At 58.3% G+C, this 21,608-nt stretch overlaps 2 protein-coding genes across 2 annotated transcripts; both read right to left on the reverse strand.

The window, feature by feature from the left end:
- Nucleotides 1–7,789: 7,789 nt before the first annotated feature.
- On the reverse strand, nt 7,790–9,136 carry LOC116492505 (receptor-transporting protein 3-like). Its single transcript, XM_032193275.1, has 2 exons — nt 8,991–9,136; nt 7,790–8,315 (listed from the first exon to the last, which is right to left on the reverse strand). The coding sequence occupies exons 1-2, from the start codon at nt 9,134–9,136 to the stop codon at nt 7,790–7,792; spliced, it is 672 nt and encodes a 223-aa protein (XP_032049166.1).
- A 6,582-nt stretch (nt 9,137–15,718) lies between these two features.
- On the reverse strand, nt 15,719–20,257 carry PDCD1 (programmed cell death 1). The gene is made up of 5 exons (XM_032192857.1): nt 20,149–20,257; nt 18,091–18,423; nt 17,061–17,216; nt 16,636–16,670; nt 15,719–15,937 (listed from the first exon to the last, which is right to left on the reverse strand). The coding sequence occupies exons 1-5, from the start codon at nt 20,255–20,257 to the stop codon at nt 15,719–15,721; spliced, it is 852 nt and encodes a 283-aa protein (XP_032048748.1).
- Nucleotides 20,258–21,608: the final 1,351 nt, after the last annotated feature.

A 21,608-nucleotide genomic window follows, 5' to 3' on the forward strand; every position in this document is an offset into this window, starting at 1 on the left:
CTTCCTTCAGCAGGGACATCAACTCCTTCACTTGCCAGCAAAGCCCTCCTATAGCTGTAAGCAACATGCAGCAACTGCCTGCTGTTCCCTCTGCATGCCTCTAACCTCCTTTGGACCTCTCCTCCTCCTCCTCCTTTGGTTTTGCCATGCAAGGAATGAGTCAACAGTAAATGAGCCACTCTCCATTTTGCTATCGTCCAAAAGGCCATTTGTAGAGCATGTAGAGGAGCAGAAGGCCTAAGGAAGGTCTGATTTGCAGACACGCTAAGAACTGTATTCTTGGCTATGTCATGTAACTGCGACTGTATTTTTATATATATATATATATATTTCTTTTTTTGATACTACATTCTGTAAAATATCCAATGTCATGTAAGGATGGTTCTGTGTAATCTTCCTCTTGAGAACAAAATAAAACTTTAATATTTACTGACTTTGTGCCCTGAGGCTTTTATTCCAGGCAGATCAAGGTCAAGGACTGAGGGCAAAGGCAGGTCATGAGTCTGTGCCACACACCCCTGCTCCTTCTTCATTCTCTCTCTGTCCATATCGGTCCTTATCAGCCATGCCCTCAGCTCCACACAGTCCAGCTCTGCATCACACAAACTCTTTCCATGGCCAAGACAGAGGCTGGAGCTACTGGATTTCACACACAGTCATCCTGCCCACCCAAGTATAGCAGTGCTGCAAAAGACCAGCTCACTTGAAAGGATGAAGCTCCTTAGCCTTCAGTCAGGTTCGACAACCTGTGGGCTTTACAAGCCTGAATACTACCCGGTCTCACAGTGATCAGCGGACAGAAACATCCATATCACTTTGGGAAATCTGTCTGCAATTACCATCAGCTTCAGCAAGCATTTGCTGAGCAGAGAACAGCCAAGGCCCGCTAGAAACCTCCCCATGGACCATTTCCCAGGCTTCTGGTCGCTGCTGGTAACGCAGGCTGCTTTCCACACTGCCAGCGACACAGAATCAGAGCCCCTCCATTCCACATGGCCTGGGAATGCAGCAAGTACTCAGGACCATATGGCTCTTTGGAAACCCTTGGAAACAGCAGGAAAAGTCTGGGAACCCTCTCAGGGTTGTAAGACCCAAGTGATGGCCTCAAAGTGCCCTTCGCTCAGGCTTAAGGAGAGGCACCCCGTATCCTTTTACTCCACCACACCCCAGTAAGGGTTTACTGCGAAGTCTGGGTGTTTCCATCCCTCACATCTCACTTTCTTCCCTCTGGTTGCAGTGTGTGGGAAGCCCAGGTTTTCCAGGAGCGCTGTGTCCCGGCCCGCAGGCAGACACCTCTCCCAGCGAGGAGCCTCCCCCTGGATCGCCATGCTCGCTCGGGGCGGCCGGCCCTTCTGCGCAGGCTCCCTTCTGGGTAAGCCCATCCTCGGGGAGATGCTGCAGGAGGTAAAAACCAGGCTGGGAATATCCTGCCTGTGGTTAGGGAGGATCGTAGGATGCTGGGAGCCTCCAGCCTGCTGCTGCCCAGGGACTCCCAGGCTTAGATGTGGTGCCTTTGAGCTTCACCATCCTGCTTGATGAAAATACTGATGTAGTTTTTGAACATATGTAAAGATTTGGTCCCTCGCAGTTGCCCAGAGGGTGACTGCTCCTCATGTTCATTGGAGCCAGCTTCACTCAGTGCTCCCTTTCCTCTTGAACTACAAGAGAAGTGAGCACCCCTGCTCCTGTGGCTTTCTCCTTTTGTGCAATTCCCACTGCACTTCCACCAGACTTTCTCCCATACACAGTGACCAAGAACAACTATGGTAGACTCTTCAGAGGGACACTGATGCCCTGGGGGTTGTTTTCTAGGGAACAAGTGGATTGTCACCGCAGCCCACTGCCTCCACAACGAACTGGACATGGAGATCCCCCAGCTCCGCAGCTCGGATCTGCTCGCCCCTTCCTCCTTCAGCATCATCCTGGGTGAGCAGAGCACTGATGGGGGGTTGTGAAGCCATGCCCAGGGCTCTGCTCTCCCCACGGTGGCTCTGGGCACAGCTTGCAAAATAATCTCTGAAAGACAAATGCAGAGCACCCAGCCACAGTGGGAGCTGCCCTAATGGCCATAACGCCACAGAGCCACCTCCCCCTTTGGTACAAACATCTCCCCTCCCTCCCAGGGAAGCACAGCACCCTGAGGCAGGATGACACGGAGCAGCAGATACACCCCAAAACCCTCCTCGTCCACCCATCCTACCGCCCTGACACCCTGGAGTACGACATCGGGCTGGTGGAGCTGTCCGGGGCAGCAGCACTGAACGACTACGTCATGCCCATTTGCTTCCCCGACCAGAAGCAGCCACGAGGCAAGAGCTTTGCTGCCCTCCTTTCCCTCTTCTGCCATGGGGAAGGGGCTGCGGGAGGGTTCAGGAGGTGGAAGGGAGTGGGGATGAGGAGTGGCAGCAGCCAGGGTGCACCCCGAGAGCGGCTGGGTGATGAGCCAGGGTGGGTGCAGGGGGCACCTTGATGCATGTGGGATGTCTTGGGTAGGTGGAGAGGGAAAGAGACAAGGTGTTGAGGAGAGGCAATGGCAGGGACGTAATATTGTATGAAATGGTGCTGGAAGGGACCTCACAAGGCCTCTGGCTTGGCTTGGGATCAACCAAGTGAAAGCATCCCTGGCATGTGCTTCTCAGACCTCACCGGGGTGTCAGACAGCCTTCTAGAGCTGGAGCCACAGCGTTTGGTGGTGGTTAGCCTCCTCAGAGACTGTATGAAGCTGATACACTCATCCTTGCACCTCTGAGTGATTTGTGAACCCAGAACCACAATCCCCTCCCTCTCCTCTTCCCAACCCCTTTGTCCCTTATCAAAGTGTAGCCCAGACATCCTGCCTGACAGCTGTTTCCCCGAGCTGCTGCACACCTGTGTGAGGTCCAGGCAGTTTTACTACCTGCTCCACACGTCTCTTTTAGCTCCCCAGCACAGCTATGGGACTCCCCAGCCCCGAACCACAGCTCGGATGGGGGAGCTGGGGCAGGAGCTGCCAGGCAGGGGCAGCCTTCAGGAGAAGGGAGGTGGGAGGCAGAGACAGCCTGAAGGTGGGCAGGAGGAGCATCCAGCATCTGAGAACCACCAGACAAGGGCAGCACACACGGTGAGCAGTGCAGCATCTTCCCTTTCCCTTTCAGACACCCTGGTCATCGTCAGTGGTTGGGGGAAACCCTTCCTGCAACGGCTTCCCGAAACCCTGATGGAGGTGAGAGCTACAGCTGGCCTCAGGGGCTGGTACAGAGATAATTTTCAGCAGGACATGGCACTGCCCCGTGTCCCCATCACGGTGGGGTTCCCTCCATGGGGCTGGGGCTCATGCAGCACTTGGTGAGAAGAGCTGGAGGCTCAGGAAGTGGTGAGAGGGGGCTGGATGGAGGAGGCAGGAAGAAATGAACCAAAGCACTTGTGTTGCAGGTAGAGGTGCCCATTGTCGAGCACAGCGAGTGCAGAGATGCCTACGCCAGGCTCCACAGGACGGTGACGGATGACATGCTCTGTGCTGGGGAGAAAGAAGGTAAAATCCGTGCTGTTTCCAGCCTCACATCCCAGTCCCTGCTCCCTGCAAGCCCTCCAGTTCACTCCACCAGGGTGTCTGGGTTCCTGGAGAGGTTCTGCAGCAGTTTGCACCCCTTGCAGGTGGGAACGATGCTTGCAGCGGAGATTCAGGCGGTCCCATGGTCACCTTCAGCCCCGAGAAGAGCCAGTGGCAGCTGCTGGGCACAGTGTCCTGGGGGGATGGCTGTGGGGTGAAGGAGCAGTACGGGGTTTATTCCAGTGTCATCCGGAGCCTGGAGTGGCTCAGGAAGGTCACAGCGGTGGAGCACTGACTTCCAACCACCAGTGTCCCCGGGCACGGGGAGCCCAGCAGGTGATGCAGTGGGCTGCTAAAGCCCAGGTGTTGATGTGGACCCATGGATATCCTACCTGAAAAAGGGAAATAAAGCAGATTCCTCAGCCCAGAAAAGGGAGAGAATTGTGGAGGAGAGGAGTGTTTTCCTGCGGACCCAAGGGGAGGGCTCGCCTCCTCACCGCTGCCCAGGGGTGTCCCAGCTCCCTGCCCCGCGGCAACGCACAGGTTGAAGGCAGCTCGGAAACGGTCCCCAGGGGCTGCAGATTGCAGAGAAGCCTCTCAAGGCCGGGAATCCTGCAACACCGCTGAGCCCTTTGGCTTTCAATAAACTCCCTCTTCAGAAGTGCTGGGGGAAAAAAAAATATTTATCCCTGAAAGCAAACAATTAAACTGAAGCGCCTGCAATATATCTCTTGTTCCTAAGCATCACGGGGGAAATGCTAACGAAATCCCCCAGGATTGCAAATCGCCCTTCATCTCTGCCAGCTGGGCTGGTGTCCAGCAGCGCATCCACCACCAGTCACTACCGACTGCGACTTCCAAAGCCCTTGGGCTCTCCGTTTACGCTGTCAGTTTATTTTAAGCTACTTGGGGATCAGAGATAACGCACCGAGGGGAGAAATGCTGCGGTTCCACCGGCATTTGTGGTTTCACCTGTGTAGGGCGGATGCTGAGGGGCTCTGCCCCGTGTGCAGGCTGGCAGTGTGCCTGCTCAGCTACAGCCCCTGCAGCTTCATGGGCTGAGGCAGACCTGGACTGCCCAGGAATGCAAACTGCAGGGAAAAGCAAGAGGTGAGAGCCTGCCCTTCAATTATTTATAGCCCTCGCGTGTCATTAAAGATGGATTTGGTGGCCGGAGCAGAGCGCAGCGAGAGAGAATAAAAATTAAAGCTGGGTTCAATCAGCATGCAGAAAAAATAACAGGTAAGGGACTTTAGTTTTAAAAGGGGTGAAGAAGCAGCCCGTCCCTGCTAGCTGTTGGGAGAGAGCACATCCTCACAGCAGGGGCTCTGCAGCAAACACGATGGAAGTTGGGGCAGGGACACAGCTCTGCTGAGCATCTCTTCCCCAGGCTGTGAAAATCCAGCCTTTGGAGAGAGCCTAAGCCACGGGCATGTTTCCTGCCTTGTGCCCAGATCCAGGGCTGGGAGCTGGGCTGTTGGCCCTCATTTTCCTACAGCACAGGACTGGAATAACACCACTGAGCTCCTCGGAGTTCACAGCAGGGTGGCTGCCCAGGCTTGCTCACGCCCGGGTGTGCTGGCATGTCCAAAGACATCCAAAGAATGAACGGAAGGAGAAAGAAAAAGCAAAAGCAAAAGATGGTCCCCTGGGCATCAGACCATCAGCTGCAGGACCTGTGCCTAGACAGCTCCCAGGCAAGTTACAAAACGCTGCTGCCCACAAGATACCCATCACACATAGAGCCTGTCCTCCTCCTCCTCCCTCCCACAGCTCTGCTGGGAAGTCCCCGATGCCACCCAGCCCGTGTCCCCTGCATGCCACCAAATGCCAGCCCCTTGCCCCAGTGCCATGGGGATGGGAGCGGGCAGCAGAGGGGAACAGCAAAAGCAGCAGCTGGCCATGTGTTCCTTGGCACCTCATGACCTGCCGGGGTGCTGAGAGCCTCTCGCCAGGGAGACAGGCACAGAGAGAGCAATTTATCAGTTAGGTTATGGTAAAAATCCAGCAAAATGGCCCTGGGTGAGGTTTGCCCATCCCCGGCCAAGTGTAAGCACCAGACATTAGCTGCGGAGGAGCCCAGCCCTGGACAGACCAGGGTGGCACAAGAGGGACAGTGAGGACCTGCCCAGGACCCACCAGGAGAGCATCCTTCATCCCTCAGCCACCTTCCTTGGGCTCTCTGTCTCCATGCCTCTCACCTTCCCTGGTCACTGCGCTGAGCTGGGGGGGCTTGCTCTGACCTCCAAAAGTGCCAAGAGCCATGGAGAGCAGCACACAGAGGGCACTTTGCTAAGAAACCTGTGGGAGATCGGCACAACTGCACATCAGAGCGGAGTATGCTGGAAAAAAAAAAAGCCCAAAAATGAGGCTGTGGCTCAGAAGTCCATGTATACATGGGTGTTGCTGAGTGATGGGAAGGGGATGAAGCAACTGCACAATGGAGGGGGCAGAGCCCCCCCAGAAACACACACAGCACAAGGAGACAGGCAGGCAGCGTCAGCAAGGGGACTGGGGAAAAAGCAGCGTATGCGTGCAAGGCCATGAGTGAAAGGAGCCTGGGTGTGTGCAGAGAACATTTTAAGGAGGGTTAAGGGATGCCCTGCCCTTGCAAAAGAGCAGAAGAGACACAAGCAAGAAAACAAGGACCCCCGCAGGGATGCAGTCTCCACCAGAGCTGGCTTCGCAGGAGGAGGCGAGGGAGTTCCCCCTGCAGCTGGGTGGCTGGGCAGGCTGCAGGCAGCCAGGCACGGGGACCGACTGGGGCTGGGAAAACCTCAGCATGGAAAGAAAAGGGCCAGGGGCAACGGCAGCAAGAAACTTGGCAGCGTCTCCGCCTTCATGACATAACGCTGGCGGGGAGAGGGCTGGTCCCAGCACCAGGGCAGCCCTGGGATGGAAGGGACAACATCTGCAGCATCTCCCGCAGCACAGCTCAGCCCCTGGCTGCCCTGAGCAAGGAGAAACCTCCAGAAAGATGGGGATGTTCAGGTTCTCCTGCCCAAAATGCTCAGGAAACATGGTGATTTGCATCACTTGTGCATCTCTCTCCAGTGCTTCAAGACTGGAAAAATCAGAGTGAGAGACCAGCTCAACTGGCTGGCACCATACCCACAAAGGGCATGGGTTGGGGGAGCCACGCCGCAGGGAGCCAGCAGGGCACTGGGATGGGGGAGAGGGCTGCCCCCCTTTAGGGAGGGCTGTCCCCTCCCAGTGCTGGCAAGACACTGGTCCCAGTGCTTCCCAGTGCCGTGCCGGAGATCTCGCAGCTCCATCTGCTGGCGCTGGGGCTGAGGGAAGCAGAGGAGGAAAGGGTTGGGGAAAGGGAGAGAGAGTTGGTGGGACAGAGAAAACCCCAGAGAGAAGGGCAGAGATGAATAAGCAATGCAGCTCTGGTCCGTGGGGGCTCAGGGACACACACACACTGCTCGAAGGTCCTCATCTGCACCCATCTGCACCTCAACCTGGTCTGGGTGGCTGTGGAAAAGGCTGATGGCCTGGGCTGAGCTCTAAAAGTGCTCACATCGGGATCACCAGGCGCCGAAAGAGAGGAGAGCCCTGGTGGTGAGACAGGGCAGCACTGAGAGGAGCACAAAGACACATCGTCACCCACAGCCCTGCTGCTGCAGCAACCTGGGGACACTCAGGATCCCTGCCTGGCCCCATGGCACCCGTCTCCAGGGCAGTGGGAAGCTGGAAGGAATAAGGGGGATGCCCACGGCATGGCTGGGATCCATTTTACAGGTGAGAAAACCGAGGCACAAAGTCACCAAACCACCTGCATGGTACGGATCGGGCAGGTGCTGCTGGCTCCCGGTGCTTTTGCTGCAAACCTTCGGTTTCAGGTGTCCTTCGGCTGCTTTGGGTACCCATCTTCACTAAGGCTGAGCCAGGAGAGCACTGGGATGTCTCCTACGAGCTGATAAAGGAATCCCCTGCTTCCAGCTGAGCTGGTCGCACATACCCAGAAAAAGGCTTTGGAGAAATTACAAAAGCACAAATGCTGAGGACAAAGAGCTGGTTTATTCTTGCAGGTACACTCCATCTTTTTTTTTTTTGGGGGGGGGTCATCCTCATGCAGAATATTTCCCAAAGGAAGCCATCAGACCCACCAGGCTCCCCCGAGCTGGAGCCAAGGTGCCCAAGCAGGGTGGTGGTGGCCGTCCCTGACCGCTGTGTGCTGGGGAGACAGGGAAAAAGGCTGGCCCTGGGCACCCAAATTTCCATCCACCACCCCCATCATCCCCATCCCCACAGCCATCACCCCAGCTGCCCTTTGCCAGCTCCAGCTCCCACTACTTCAAGAAGAAATAACACAATGAAGAGGATCACAAGCACAACACATACAAAGAGGGGACTAAAGTAATATTGCTTGGGAAAGTCGCTGAAGAGCTGGAGTGGAGGGCTCGTGGCCGTGCCCAGATGCCTCCTGGGCTTCCAGGCTGGTGTCTTCGGGGCCACCAGTGGCTTGGAGCAAGCCCCAAGCCGGCAGCCCTCGCAGTGGCTGCTGTCGTGTGGCCCCGCCGGCACGGTGTCCACCATCACTTCCATGAGATCAGAGGGCTGCACGGGCACCTCGTAGAAGTCCTCAAGGATCTGAAGCACCAGGTTGTGTAGGATCCTCTCCATGTTCTCCTGGCTGAAACTGGGCTCCTCCAGCAGGGCGCTGGAGCAGTGCCGGCAGCTCTGCTGGAAGATTCGCATCCTCACCTTGCCCTGGCACATGTGGAAGAGGATGTGCACCTTGGCTGAGGACCACTCACGTAAGCAGTGGGAGCACTGGAACCTGCCGGGGGGCACAGGGGACACCCGCTCATCCCCGGCTCCCTGCTGCAGCCCAGCAGCTCCCCACGCCATCAGTAGGGACCAGGGCAGTTGGGGCTGAGGGATCAGCTTCACGCAAGGACACCCATGGCCTGTCCTCCCCCGTGGGCCTGACACCAGCCTGGGTAGCTCAGCAAGGTGAGCTGGGGGCTGGCCCAAGCTCTATACAGATTTTAGGATGAGCCTGGTGCCCTCACCCATCTGGACCCCGCCACCCCAAGCAGAGGCCCTGGGGGAGGGAAGCATCCGGCACCAGCTCCATTTGGGGCTCCAGCCCCCAGCCCGTGCTGTTGCAGCACATCTCAGCGGAAAGCCAGCATCAACAAGGGGCAGGGGAAGTCGAAAAAGAAGCAAAATAGAAGGAAGGTGTGGGTGGAGGCCGCAGGGCAGGTGAGGAGATGTCTTGAGCAGTCAAAAGGGGAGAAACCTGCAGCTCCTCGTCTCTCACAACACGTACGGGGGCTGGCAGCCCAGCACCCCTCTCTGCATCCCCTCCTGCCCCCTGGGCTGCAGGGTGCTGTGGCACAGGGCTCTGCACCCCTCCACCAAGGTCACCCTGCTGCAGCCCAAGGATCGGGAGGCTTTTTGGGGAGGACAGCGGTGGTGGTTCAAAGGGGACCGACTCGGCAGCCCCTACCTCCCGGCTGCATGCTTCTGCAAATACTCCCTCCGGCCATGCTTGGGGCTGTGCACCTGCAGGCTGCCATCCTCCTGAATTGTCCACGGCTCCTCCACGCCCATTTCCGCAATCTTCTGTGCAAAAATCTTCTGCCAGGTCCTCATGGTCCTGCCTGGAGCCGGGGAAGCGGCGGTGGCCAAGGTCAAGCTTGCAGCTTCTGGGCGTTGACACGTGAGCAGCTCTTGGTGCCCCACACCGTTCTTCCCTCCCTCGTGGGTACAAAGTCACATCCCGGTGCCTGGAGACGGGAACCTTTGCTCCCATGTGAGCAGCACCACCCCAGCCCACTCCCTGCATCCACTGGTTCAGCTGACGCTGTGCCACACCTGGACAGGTGAAAAGTCCCCCAAAGCAAAGCCAAGGCAGCTGTCCCCGATGCGTTTTGCATGCAAGACTTGGGCACGGGGCAAGCTCCCATCCCTGCTGAAGCTGTCATCTCTGCTCCATCCGTAGGCAGACAGGCTCAAAATGCAAAACCTCCATGCTGGCCAGGACCACCAATATCAGAGCAATGGGGCAGAATCAGCAGAGATTTGGCCCAGCATAGGAATAATGGAAGCAAAACCCACCGAAAATGCAGAGCTCAGCAGCTGACAAAACCCCAGGTACATTTATCTCTCTCAATAGCTGCCACCAAACATGGGGTGTTTTTAACAACTTTCAGCCAACTCGAGCAGAAAAAGCCTGACACGAAACCACAGAGTGGAAAGTCGGGGACGATGGCACCGCACATAAAACCGAAAGTGGGGAGGTGAGCTCTGTGCCGAGAGGTGAAAGCAGCGGGGCCGGGGCTGCTGACACCCCCCTGCCTCCCCCATCGCCGGGCATCCCACCCGGAGCCACACAGGGTGGGCGGATAAGGGGCTGAATGGCACCTGGTCTTGAGAGAGAAGCTGGGGGAGGATCTGCTGCCCGGTGGAGCCACCTCGATGTGAAACCACCTCGTCTAGCCTGAAGGATCCAGAGGAGACCATCCTCTGCACAGAGAGGGTGCAAAACTCCCCAAAGCGCCTGGCCTTAGAGGGTATCACCAAGGATGCATCCCCTGGGGAGAATTACAGCAGCAAATCGTGTTGGGTGCCTGAAAAAGGCCGTGTGGGCCACCACGGTTTGTGCACAGGGGCTGTAACCCCTCGCCAGGTGTGGCGTGCAGCAGCTCCGCAGGACGATGCCGAGCTTCTCCTCCAGAGGCTGGAGAAGCAGCAGGGTTCCCTGCAGCCACACTGCCTCCTGTGCCTGTTTAATCCTCGTTTTGAGGTCCTTCCACCCTTAACAGCAATCCCTCCCTGTCATCGGGAGCAGGGCCAGGAGGGAGGAACGGAGATTTCCTGCAAGCAGAGAAGCCAAGCTGGAGTTTTCGGGACCTTTACGGAGAGCTAGCAAAGCCCTAACCTGCAGATGGGACCCGAGCACCTTGCCACGGGGACCCACTGGCATCCTGCAACAGGGCAGCAAGGACAGGGCCACCCCCCTGCAGCACCTGCCCACCCCCTCAGCCCCTCTGCTTTCGGGGCTGAGATTTATCCCAGGGGATGAATGCGGGGAAAAAGAAAAGGGGAGGCTCCAGGGATGCCAGCATTGCTCCCCGTTTCCCTGCTGCCCCTCGGGCTCGGGGGGCCGGGTGCCTCCAAAACCCCGCTGTCATGGAAAGCCTGCCCCGCTGCGTCACGGCAACACGACTCAGATCTCGACTCGGGGCGCAGAGCCCTCTGCGAGGAGCCGGGCGCTGCTCCCTCTGTCAGAGCCCGGTGCTTGCCGGCACTGAAGGGACTTTCCCAGAACCACCCACAGAGCTGAAACTGCTTTGACGTCCTGTTCCACTCGGCGCACACCTCCCGGCGCTGCCCCAGCGCCCTGATGCTTACTGGCACCTGCCTGGAAAAAAAAAAAAAGCTCCTGTGGGACCCCCGGCACGGCCCTGGTGGGTAATAGGGATCAGCCCCATCCCAGCACGGGGCCGGACCCCACAAGCCCTCTCCATCCCAGAGCTCCAGCCCTGACTCCTCCGCGGGATGCGTGAAGGAGAAGATGAGGCACAGCCCGCGAGGTGCTTTCCCTGCCACTTTCACACAGCCCGAATTTATTTTTGGCTTCGGTTCCCACCCCCAGGTGAGCTGGGGCGTGAGGAGGGAGGTGGATAGATTCCTCTCCTCCCCTCCCAGCTCTCGCTGCGCCAACATTTTTTTTTTTCAGGGTATTTTTGCTCCTTCCTCCAGCTCACCCGTGGATTTGGTTTCTAACCCTGATGGCCTCCACAGCCTCCCTAAAGAGCAGGCTGCCTTTATTCGGGCCACGCACATCCCTTCCCTGGAAAAACCCTATCTGAAGAGCCTGCCATCACAGGCTATTGATAACTCTTTTGGGGATATAGCTTCTCAGGTAGCGGTCCACCCACAGTGGGAGAATTTCCCATTTCCCTAATTTGCTTACGAGAACGTAACATAACACACTGCACAAAGATAGCATCACTCCCAGTTTCCTTGCACCACCCAGCTCTAATGAAAAGAGCATTAGGTTGGTTTGACACAATTTGTTCCTGCTAAATCTACGTTCTCAGTCCCAGCGCTGCCCTCTCGGTGTTTACCGCTTGGTGGCCTTACTAATTTGTTCCAGCGGTTTTCCGGGTACCGAGGCTGACTCATCTGTAGCTTCCTGGATCCTCTTTTTTCCCTTTCCTTGATGCAGATGACAAGTTTGGCATCTGTACCCTCTTGGGAGCCAGCACCGTGCCAGCTCCCTGCGCCCCTGTCCCCCACTGGTGCCACTGCTTGTCACCCCGTCACGGCGAGGCCCATGTCCTCTAGGGACCAGCATCCCTTCCAGGCTGGGCTTTCTTCACGGCTGAGCCCTTAGAGAAGGCAGGTCTGTCCCAGGATGGGTTTGAGGCACGGAGAATCAGATCCCAAGGAAATGGGGACATGCCCGAGATGGGCTGTGGAAAGGGGACATCGCTGCCTTGCCCCCAGCCTTTTGGGATGGAGAGGGATGCTGAGCAGTGGGGAGGGATATAAGGGGGGAATCAGCTGAGGAAACACCATCGGGTACCACCTCGAGTGGGTTCTGGTGCCCCGTTGGCCTGGTGGCCCCGTGGTGGTCCCCCTGGTGTAAGGAGAGGGCTCAGCCCCCCGGGGAGGCTGTGCCCGGTGCGGTGGCAGCGGGTTTGTCCCCGGGCGCAGGGCTCAGCACCGCTCAGCCAGCCAGCCCCTCCAGCAGCACATCCCTCCCAAGGGAGGAAGAGAGAGAAGGAGAAACCATGGAGCCAACTCAAAGCAAAACTAGAGAAAGCAAAATGAGGGCAGGAGGAGGAAACGCAGATGCTCGGCAAGCCTCCAGCACTCTCGGTCGCAGGCAGGGCAGGGCTCTCGGTGGGATTGCATGGGATGGAGGAGATGCTGTGGGTGCAGACCCATCAGGACACGTTGGGGTGGTGCAGATGGGCTGTGGCTAGGGGTCCAGGCAAGCTGCCCAGCAGCACATCCGACCACCTGCAGCACTCATCCCACCTCAGCCACTCTCCCAGCATGACAGGGCCATGGAGATGCTCCCTGGCCACCACACCTGGGGGGCCAGTCGCACCCAGAGGTCACCACCTCACCAACCCAGGGGCCAACAACTCGCACACCTATCCCCCTGCAGCCCAGCCCTTCCAAAAACCAAAACATTGCTGTGAAACCTCCCAGCTCTCCACATTTGTAAGTGACCAGGACGCTGCTTGCTTCTAAGTGACCTTATTGCCATGTGGCCCTACTGTCCCTTCTTTCCCCTACACGTGCAATGCCCTATTTTGCAGGAACAGGGCTTTGATGTTCCTTGGCATGGCTCTCCTCGAAGACACTCCTGCAAGCAGCAGAGGATTTCCTCTCCACCTTCCTGCCCGCTTCCTCAAAACCCAGCCCTTGGGCTAGGGCATCGTTAAGGGACTCACATGTTCCCTATCACCTCTGACCACAGCTGGGCTACATAAGGAGGTACAGTGAGGGGTTAAAAAGCTCTGCTGGGACATTTGCTTGCTCAGGTACTTTATTGCATGTGAAGCTTCTTGTGTGTGCTGATGGGGACCAGCCCCAGCTCTCGGAGGTCTCCCAGCCGTTGGACTGGAGCTGGGGTGAGCCCTGCTCTCTGGGTGCACCTGAGATGCTGACAAAGCACTTCAGTGATGCTAGTGACAGCCCCGCTGCCCTGAGGAAGTGTGGGGTGGCCGTGGTTGGAAGTGGCTGCTGTGACAGACCCAAGAGAGCAGGAAATGCGGTGGCTGCAGCCAGCCAGGCTGCTCCCCGTCCTGCACAGCACCGGGGCTGGCTGGGAGCACGGCTGCAGGGTGTGGGTGAGCTCTGGTGGCCACAAGGCTGAAGTGAGCTCAAAGCCAGAGCAAGGTTTTTGGGGGTCTGGCTGGCTGCTCTGCAGCAAGCTTTTTCTCTGCAGCCTAAACCGAGGACCATTAAAATCATTCCTCGTCGCAGCAATGCAAAGCAGCTGCTGCAGAAAGGCCAGAATTTGCCAAATCCCCCCAAAACTTCCTGACCCATCAAAGCCCAACCTTGGTGCAGGCAGGGAGAGTTAAAGTGCCTGCAGGACGTCAGTCCGTGAGGGTGTCAGCTCAGCCTCCCCAGAAAACCTGATGCAAACCTTAGCAGGGGTGGACATGAGTTGCTGGGGTCCTGGCTCAATTCGGAGCAGAGAAAAAGGGTGCCAAGTCGGTGCCAAGGCCAGCCGGCGTGGGCATGGAGGAGGGCAAAAGCAGGAGGGCTGTGACACAGGGAGAGGGGCTGGGAAGGAGGGATGTGGGATGGTGGGGCTGGGAAAGCCAGAACAGGGAAACTCGCACTAGCACTAGCACCCTGCCCTGCAAACAGGGGTGGGAGATGGTGCCTGGGGCATCCCCACCGTGCCCCCCAAATGTCCCCAGCCCCACTGCCTTAATCCCTGCAAGGCACAGGGTGATGGCCAGGCTGCTGGGTGCCCCGAGGGGCACAGCGCTGCAGTGGCTCGGGGTGCTCGCTGGGGTTTTCATGAAGTGCTGAGCCCCCACGGCGTGCCTGGCACCCCTGCTGCCCGAAGAGGCAGGGTGGAAAAAATGAAGCAGGGCCCACCCTCCTGCGTGTGCTCTTACGGGAAAGGCAGAACCAAAACTGCTGACTGAGCTCCTGCTTCTTGTTTGCTGCAGCTGCCTCCTGCACGACCATTGAGCTGCTGGGGCAGCGCGGCGCTGCTGCAGGGCGAGGAGCGGAGCTGCTCCTTGCACCGAGTCCGGATGGACTGAGCCGCACTGTGACGTGTGTGAACGCGGGGTGAGATGTGCCACTGCCCCAGGGGAGCTTGCAGAGGGTCACGGGACTGAGCAGGGCCACCACATCCATGGTCTTGCCCTAGGGAAGGATGTAAGCCACCCTGGATGGATGCTCATCCCGTACGATCTTCTCTGGAGGCTTCTCATGGGTGTCACAGCCCCCAGAGGGCACAGCCCTTGGTGCCTGCTGTCTCAAGGCTATGCTACTTTTAGCTGTGGTAACGGAAAAAGAAAGCTGCTGACAGTGCCACGAGGTGCAGTATGCAAATGGCCCTTTGTTTGCTTGGGGTTTCATGGTCTCCCAGCAGGACGCTGCTGCCTCCAAGCCTGCTTCTCACCAGGGCTCCTCCAGTCTCTAGCGACTGCCGCTGCTTTCTCTTTTGGTTTCTGTAAGCTTTCGGCTGGGCTGCGCATCCCTGGCATCGCTTTCAAGGGAAAAATGGAAGTTTGGAGACAGTTTCACAGCTGGGCTGTGCCAGGCACCACACCATGAGCATCACCCTGCGTGGTGACAGCCAGTCCCCGGCACCTTGTCCCCAGCTGGGCAGGCAGAAACCCCAAGCTGAGCCCAGACAGGGGAGTGGGGGGCTTTTTTGTGGCTGCCCCAGCCCCGTCTGCACCCAGGCAGGGCTGGGAAGCAGGGAGCAGCTCGTTCTCTAAATTATTAAGAGCAGCTTCATGGAAGAGCGGCTTGCTTATCGCACGGAGGGGCCCAGGAACCACAACAGACGCCGCTGCCTCCCGGCTCTCACCTGCGTGCTGCCAGGAGCTGTTATTTGCCTGCCCACGCGCCTGCCACCACGAGTCAGCAAACAGCCCGGGTGCCAACCCCTTTATTCACCCCCGTAGCCGGATCCGGCTCCCACCAGGCACAGCATCCTCGTCCCGGGATGCCCAGCGGTGCCCCTCGTCCCCACGGAGGAGGGAAGTGTCTGATAGCACCCGCCAGCTTCCCCGGGGCTCGATAAATAGCAGTACATGCAGAAGGCCCTGCCCCGAGCTGGCACAAGACCCTGGGGTGGGGATGTTGCTCCCGTGGGGTGGCAGCTCCCAGCACTGCCCCTGTTCTCGCTCTGGAGCCCGTCCCAAAGCCCTGCTTTGCCGGCAGGGTTGGACGCAGGGCGGCTGCCCCAGATATCCCCGGGGAGAGGTGGGAGATTGACGCTGAGAGGCCATCCCTTGGCACAGACCCCTTGGCATCGCTGCTCGGTCCCATCCTGCCCTTAGTACGGAGGCACCTGGAGCCCAGCACCAGGCCAGCAGGGACCTGTCCCCGTCCCTCGGTGCCTGTCCCATGGCCGTGACACCAGCACAGCCAGCGCTGTCCGACACGAACTGCAGCAGCAGCACCTCCATCGCTCTGCTCAGCACACGCCTGGCTTTGGGGCCAGCCCGGCCCTCAGCAGGGCTGTGACGGGGGCTGCCACGTCCTCTCGTCCAGGTGCCTCTTGCCCCGTTCGGGTGTGACAGGTTTCTCCTCGGGGAAGATGATGGTGGCGTACTCGGTCTGGTCGTCCGGGCAGGTCTCGGGAGGCAGCTGGGTGTGTGGGTCCCACTGAAACTCCAGCACGCCGTAGTCCACGGTGGACACGGACACCACGGGCGGCTTCTCTTCCTTCTGCAGAGAAAGGATGCCCCGTTGGGATCCATGCTCTGCCCAGAAGCACCATTCATTCCCAGCACGAGTCCCTTTGTACAGCAAGTGCCAGAACAAGCATCCCACGAGGGCAAGAATAATGCAGAGGGGTAGGATGTACAGACCTGGGGTGGCATTTGTGCAGGGAAACCAGACCCTGAGCCTTGGGGTCACCTGCAGGCACGTCAGGGTCCCTTTTCCCACCTCTCCACGGGCACCAATGGCACAGGGTGAGCTTGAGGCTGCAAGTGCTCAGCCCAGAGAGGGGAGAGTGAAGGCTGCCCTCAGCTACCTAACGGGCTTGGAGGAAGACAGAGCTGGCCTCCTTCAGGCAATGCCCAGCAAAAGGAAGAGAGGGAACAAGCCAAGCTGCAGCAAGAGTTGGGTATGGAGTGGGAGAGTCTCCCATTATTCACAGCAACACAATTCCCCACCAGATAAAACCTTGCTCTGAGCAAGGCTTGGAGTAGAGAGGCCCCCGTCCTGCCTCAGGCGGTTTTTTGATTTCGCGATGGGGCCGTGCTGCAGGTGCAGCCGTAGCGGTGCCGGAGAGATCGCGCGGTGCCAGGAGGAGATAGGGGAAGCGAGAAGCCCGATAAAGGGAGGCCCCGTGCCCTCCGCTCCCGCACCCGGCGCCGCTCCCCCGCAGCACGGCGGGCTGTCGGAGGCGGAGAACTCACCTCTGCGGTGTTTTCACTCGGTGGTTTCTGCACATCTGCAAAGTAACACATTTGGTTAGGAGGTGCTTGTGTGCCAAGGCAGTCTGAGCGGCTGGGGCTGACCCAGCCTCATCGTGCTGCTGCACCGGGGCTCGCCAGTCCCCTCGTGTCCTTAGGTGCTGCTCCAAGGTGAGGTGCAGAGCCTCAGCACGTGGGCTGGAGGGCGAGCAGCAGCCCTGAGCACCCTTGTCCCATCAGCACGGAGATGCCTGTCCCACAGGGACACGCCACACTTGAGTTTGGGCATCCAAACCAGCCCGCGTGCACCCCACATATCCATCTGCCCCCAGGTCCCAGCTGGGTTTCCTGAAGGAGCATCACCCCCTGGGTCCCCTGGAGCACCCCCAGCCCCTTGGCACGGCGAGCGGGGTCCCCGAGGTCCCCACCTCCTCTCCTGTAGGTGACGAGGCAGTAGCCGAGGACCACCAGCACGACCACGCAGCCCAGCAGCAGGACGCCCAGGATCACGGCCTTGATGTGGCTTGGGGGGCTGCTGTCCTCCACGCCAGGCTCCTCGGTGGTGTTTATCTTCTCAGGGGCTGCTGCAAGAGCCGTGACAAAAGCCAGCAGGTCAGGAGCGTAAGATCTCTCTGAATGGCACTAGGGGAGCACAGGGGGTGTCCCCAGAAAGGGCTCGGTTCCAGGCTGGCTGCTACAGCCCCGCCATCCCTCCAGGACCCTCAATTTGGGCTGATGTGGGGTTTTTTTTTGGCCACGTTCCACTCCTCCTCATTGCGGGTGGTGAGGATGATCCCACTTGGGGTGACAGTGACAGTGTAGGGGCCAGGACACCCACAGGCAGTCTCACAGCAGGACCCCATCCCCATCCCCAAGGAGAACACGGTGCCCCCAAGCCTCCCAGACCCCTCCACATCTTGGGGCCAGCTCACGCTGGCAGGAGATGTGTAAGAAGACTAAATTTTGCAGTGTTTTCCCCTATTCTTAAAGAGAATGCCATCAGTAAGTACTCATTCCTCCCCAGAGCATCCCTGGGGACAGAGACCTCCTGCCTCAGGACCAGACCCAGCTGCAAGGTGCTCAGGGAAAGGACAGCCTGCTGTGTCCTGGACCTCAACGGTACGAGTAAAGGGCAGGGCTGTGCTCTCCTCACCCACACCAGGTCCTCCCCAGGAGGGTGCTGCCTGCCTGGGGCCATACACTTCACCAGGAATGTGGTTTCTCCATCTCTGGGACGCAGCCCCTTGGAGGCACCGCAGCTGAGATGCCACCAGCATGCCCCTGGTTCAGGGAGCAGGGCAGAGGGAGGACATCACTCCATAGCTGATGTGCAAAACCCCACAGGGCTCTCACCAAGAACAAGCCCGGGAGTCCCCATCTCCTTGCCATCCACCCCAGTCCCTACCCTCTGGGGTGGCACCGCAGGGTGACACCGACAGCCTGTCCCGTTCAGCTGACCTGTGACCACCAGGTGGGACCGGTTGCTCTCCTCCACTTTGTTGGACTGGAAGAAGGCGATCAGCCCGCAGTAATAGGAGCCCGAGTCATTCTGGTGGAGGTTCAGGATCTCAATCTTGAAGACAGAAGCGTGGTTGGAGAGCAGGTACTTCTCCGTCTTTGTCTGGGGGATGCTCCGGCTGATCTGAGCAATTTTTTGGGAATTGCTGTGGTTGGTCTCCTTGTACCAGTTGAGGTTGTACTCCAGGCTGGAGTTGTTCTCTATGGAGATGTTGCAGAAGAAGGTGGCTGAGCTGCCTGCGGGGCGAGTTAATATGGCTGGGGAGGAGGTCACTGTTGGGGAGAGAAGAAGCAAGGAAATGACACGGTGACAGCAGGTAGCAGGAGCAGCCATGCCCCTCGTGGGATCCTGGGCTGCAGAAAGGGTGAGAGCCCCCTGCAGCTCCCATCCCGCACGGAGGTGATGGGCTCCCAAGCCCCTCGTGCTCCTGCCTCGTGTGCCAGAGTCCCCGCACACTTCTCAGCTGTCCCACCCTCAGCTCCTGAAGGCCCTTAAGGAGATTTGTAAAAATCTGCTCGCACGCCAGCCCTGTGACCTGCGCCAAGTGGGCTCAGCAGAGCCCCCTACAATGAACCCACAGGAGCTTTTGCAAAAAACAGACTTCAGGGAGGGGGAGGAATATTATTACTGCTATTAAATCCATGCTCGGTGTTAACGTTGGGTTTCACCCTTCCTCTAGCTGGTGTCGCCTCCAAAAGCGAGCAGAGGGACTGGATCCCTGTTTGGGGCACCTCATTTCTGCCCACCCAGTCCCAGCAGGGCTGCAGGCATGGGCCAGGCACCTTCTACCACCTCCTGAGAAAAGCCAGGGCTGCAGAGCCCAAGCAGTGCCCTCTTGTCCCCTAGCAAGCCCCTAATTAGCAAGAATTAGCAATATTAATCCTGCCCATCAGACTCTCTGCCTGCCTCTCACTTTGGCTGCTTGAGCCACTGGAACGGGTGATGTCCTGGCAAGGACAAGCAGACCCAGCAGGAAGAGGTGGCTGCTGTGCTATATTGGGTTCAGAGCAATAAAAAGCAGAAAAGAAAATTAAAAAACAAACAAAAAAAAAATGTAGGTTTTCTGACTACACGTGATCCAAACCATCGGTGAAGTTTAACTTCCCATTTTTCAGAAATCAGCACTGACACCAGCCCCTAGACTCGGAAGCAGGATCAGAAAAGTGCCCTCTCCCTTCAGCATTGGCCTGAGGCTGGTACAAGCAGGCTCACCAAGCAGAGAAGGAACCGGGACAGTTCCTTGATTACAGGATGAGCTAGAAAACAGGGTTTAAAAAAATGAGAAACGATACCAGACAGGAGGATGGAGAGAGGGAACTGCTCCAGCTCCCGGCGGGCAGCGTTTGCTGTGGCAGTGCCTATGCCGAGAGTTTTAATTTTCGCAGTATTCTTAGTTTCTTGTGTTTAACAGGAAATATTCAGCAGGCTCAGGGCTGTGCTTCCTACCGAGCGCCACTCTCAGCAATGAATGAAGTGCTCGGAGGATGTCCCGAGCAGTCCCTGGTTTTACAGGTGTCCCTGCCTCCTCCCGGCACCAGCTGCCATCGGTGCCTGGGGAGGGTCCCACGAGGGGCTTCCAGCCCCGTGTTCACCACCGGGACAGAAAACAACCGATGCCACCAAAGCGGGGACCTGGCCTCACCAGGACTCTTCCTTACCCTGCCCAGACTCCCCCATTCACTCTCCACCTGCCTTTCTCTCCCAAAATTTCACGCCAAACAAAACCAGAGGCAGAAGCCTGGCTCGGTGAGGATGAAGCCCACCCCAGGAGGCGAAGCACGGGGGCATGAAACCCAGAGCAGGAAACCTGACAAACCCAAACCTCCAACACCAAACCCCAACCGTGGTCGGCACGCACGCAGCCAGGCTCACACCCCACCAGCACCACGACCTCAGCACCTGGCCCTTTTCTCCATCCTTTCACCCCATTCCTCCGCTGAGCGCCCCCCATTCCCCTTGCCCCTTCCGTACCCCAAACCTTTGGGTTTTCCACCTACCCCGGTGGCAGCCGGCCAGCGCGGGGCTGCAGCACAGCAGCAGGACGAAGAGGCCGGCCAGGGCCATGTCCACGTTGCCCGGTGTGGTCCTCGAGGTGCCGGGAGCCATGGCGAGGCAGCGGGCCCCCTGCCCGTGCCGCGTGCCCCGTGCCGTGCCGCGCAGCCCCGGCTCTCGCCGCGCTTCCTTCCCCACGGCGCTGTCTCGTCCTCCGCCACACGCGGCAGGGGTTGGGGTGGAAATGAAACGTGCCCATCTCAGCCCCGCAGGGAAACCCGGGCTGCCTCCCGCCCCCGGCTTCCTCCTCACCGAGGCAGGGAACAGCTGAGCTGTGGCCTGGCCCCTTCCCCTCCCCGTGCGCTCCCCCCGCGGGCCCCATAGCATGGCCCCAGCCCCAAGGATGGCCCACGGGTGGCAGGGAAGGGGTGTCTGGGTCTCCTGGGCACCCATGGGTGCTGGGTGCTGATACTGGGAGGGGATGGGGAGAGGAGGGAGGAGGAGAGGAGAAGGTGAAAATCAGAGGGGGGAAATGAGAAAATGACAAGAAGGAGAAAAGGAGAAAAAGGAGCAAAGGGAGAAGGAGCAAAGGAAAAGAAGGAGAAAGGGGCAAAGGAAGACAAGGAGGAGGAGAAAGTGGAGAAGAAAAAGGAGAAAGAGGAGAAAGGAGAAGGAGGAGGAGGAGGAGGGGGAGAAGGAGAAAGTGAGAAGGAGGTGGAGGAGAAGGAGAAGGAGAAGGAGAAGGAGAAGGAGAAGGAGAAGGAGAAGGAGAAGGAGAAGGAGAAGGAGAAGGAGAAGGAGAAGGAGAAGGAGAAGGAGAAGGAGAAGGAGAAGGAGAAGGAGAAGGAGAAGGAGAAGGACACTTTGCCTCCTTGGGCCCGTTTCTAGCGAAGCAAAGAATTTACAGGGGGCAGGTGCGCAAGGTTTGGGTACAGATATCGGGGTGATATTTTCTGCAGACTTCTTTAATTTCTCTGCCAGCGATGCTTCCCGCTCGCCCTGCTGACTAATATTCACGTCGCAAATAAGCAGCGGTGAAACCGCACTGTTCACTGGCTCCTCCTGCTTCTACCGAGCCCAGCCGTGATGCGGTGGCAATTTTGGAAAGTGTCTGGGGAAAATTAATAACTGGGGCAAAGGATGCTATTCTTATGATGATTTAATAATTTTCCAGGCTCTCAGAAACTAAGCGGCGGGGCTGAGGCTCACTCACATCTCACTTTCAGACCCAAGAGCAGCCTGGGAGGAGGCTGAGCCCCCAACTAGACCCTCCTGGATCTCCCCTCAGGCCTCCGCCTGGTGCTGTAGCTTCACACCTTGGTCCTCAGCTTTTACCATTGCATGGTCCAAAGAGAGAGCCCAGGGGCTGTCCCGTCCTTGTCACCTCCCAAGGCCACCACGCAGCCCGGCATGGTGACAGGGGAGCGCTCTTCAGCATGTACAGCAGCGCTGGTGGATTTGAGAT

Source organism: Aythya fuligula, chromosome 9 (assembly GCF_009819795.1).
Source record: "Aythya fuligula isolate bAytFul2 chromosome 9, bAytFul2.pri, whole genome shotgun sequence".
In the NCBI taxonomy this organism is placed as follows: Eukaryota; Metazoa; Chordata; class Aves; order Anseriformes; family Anatidae; genus Aythya; species Aythya fuligula.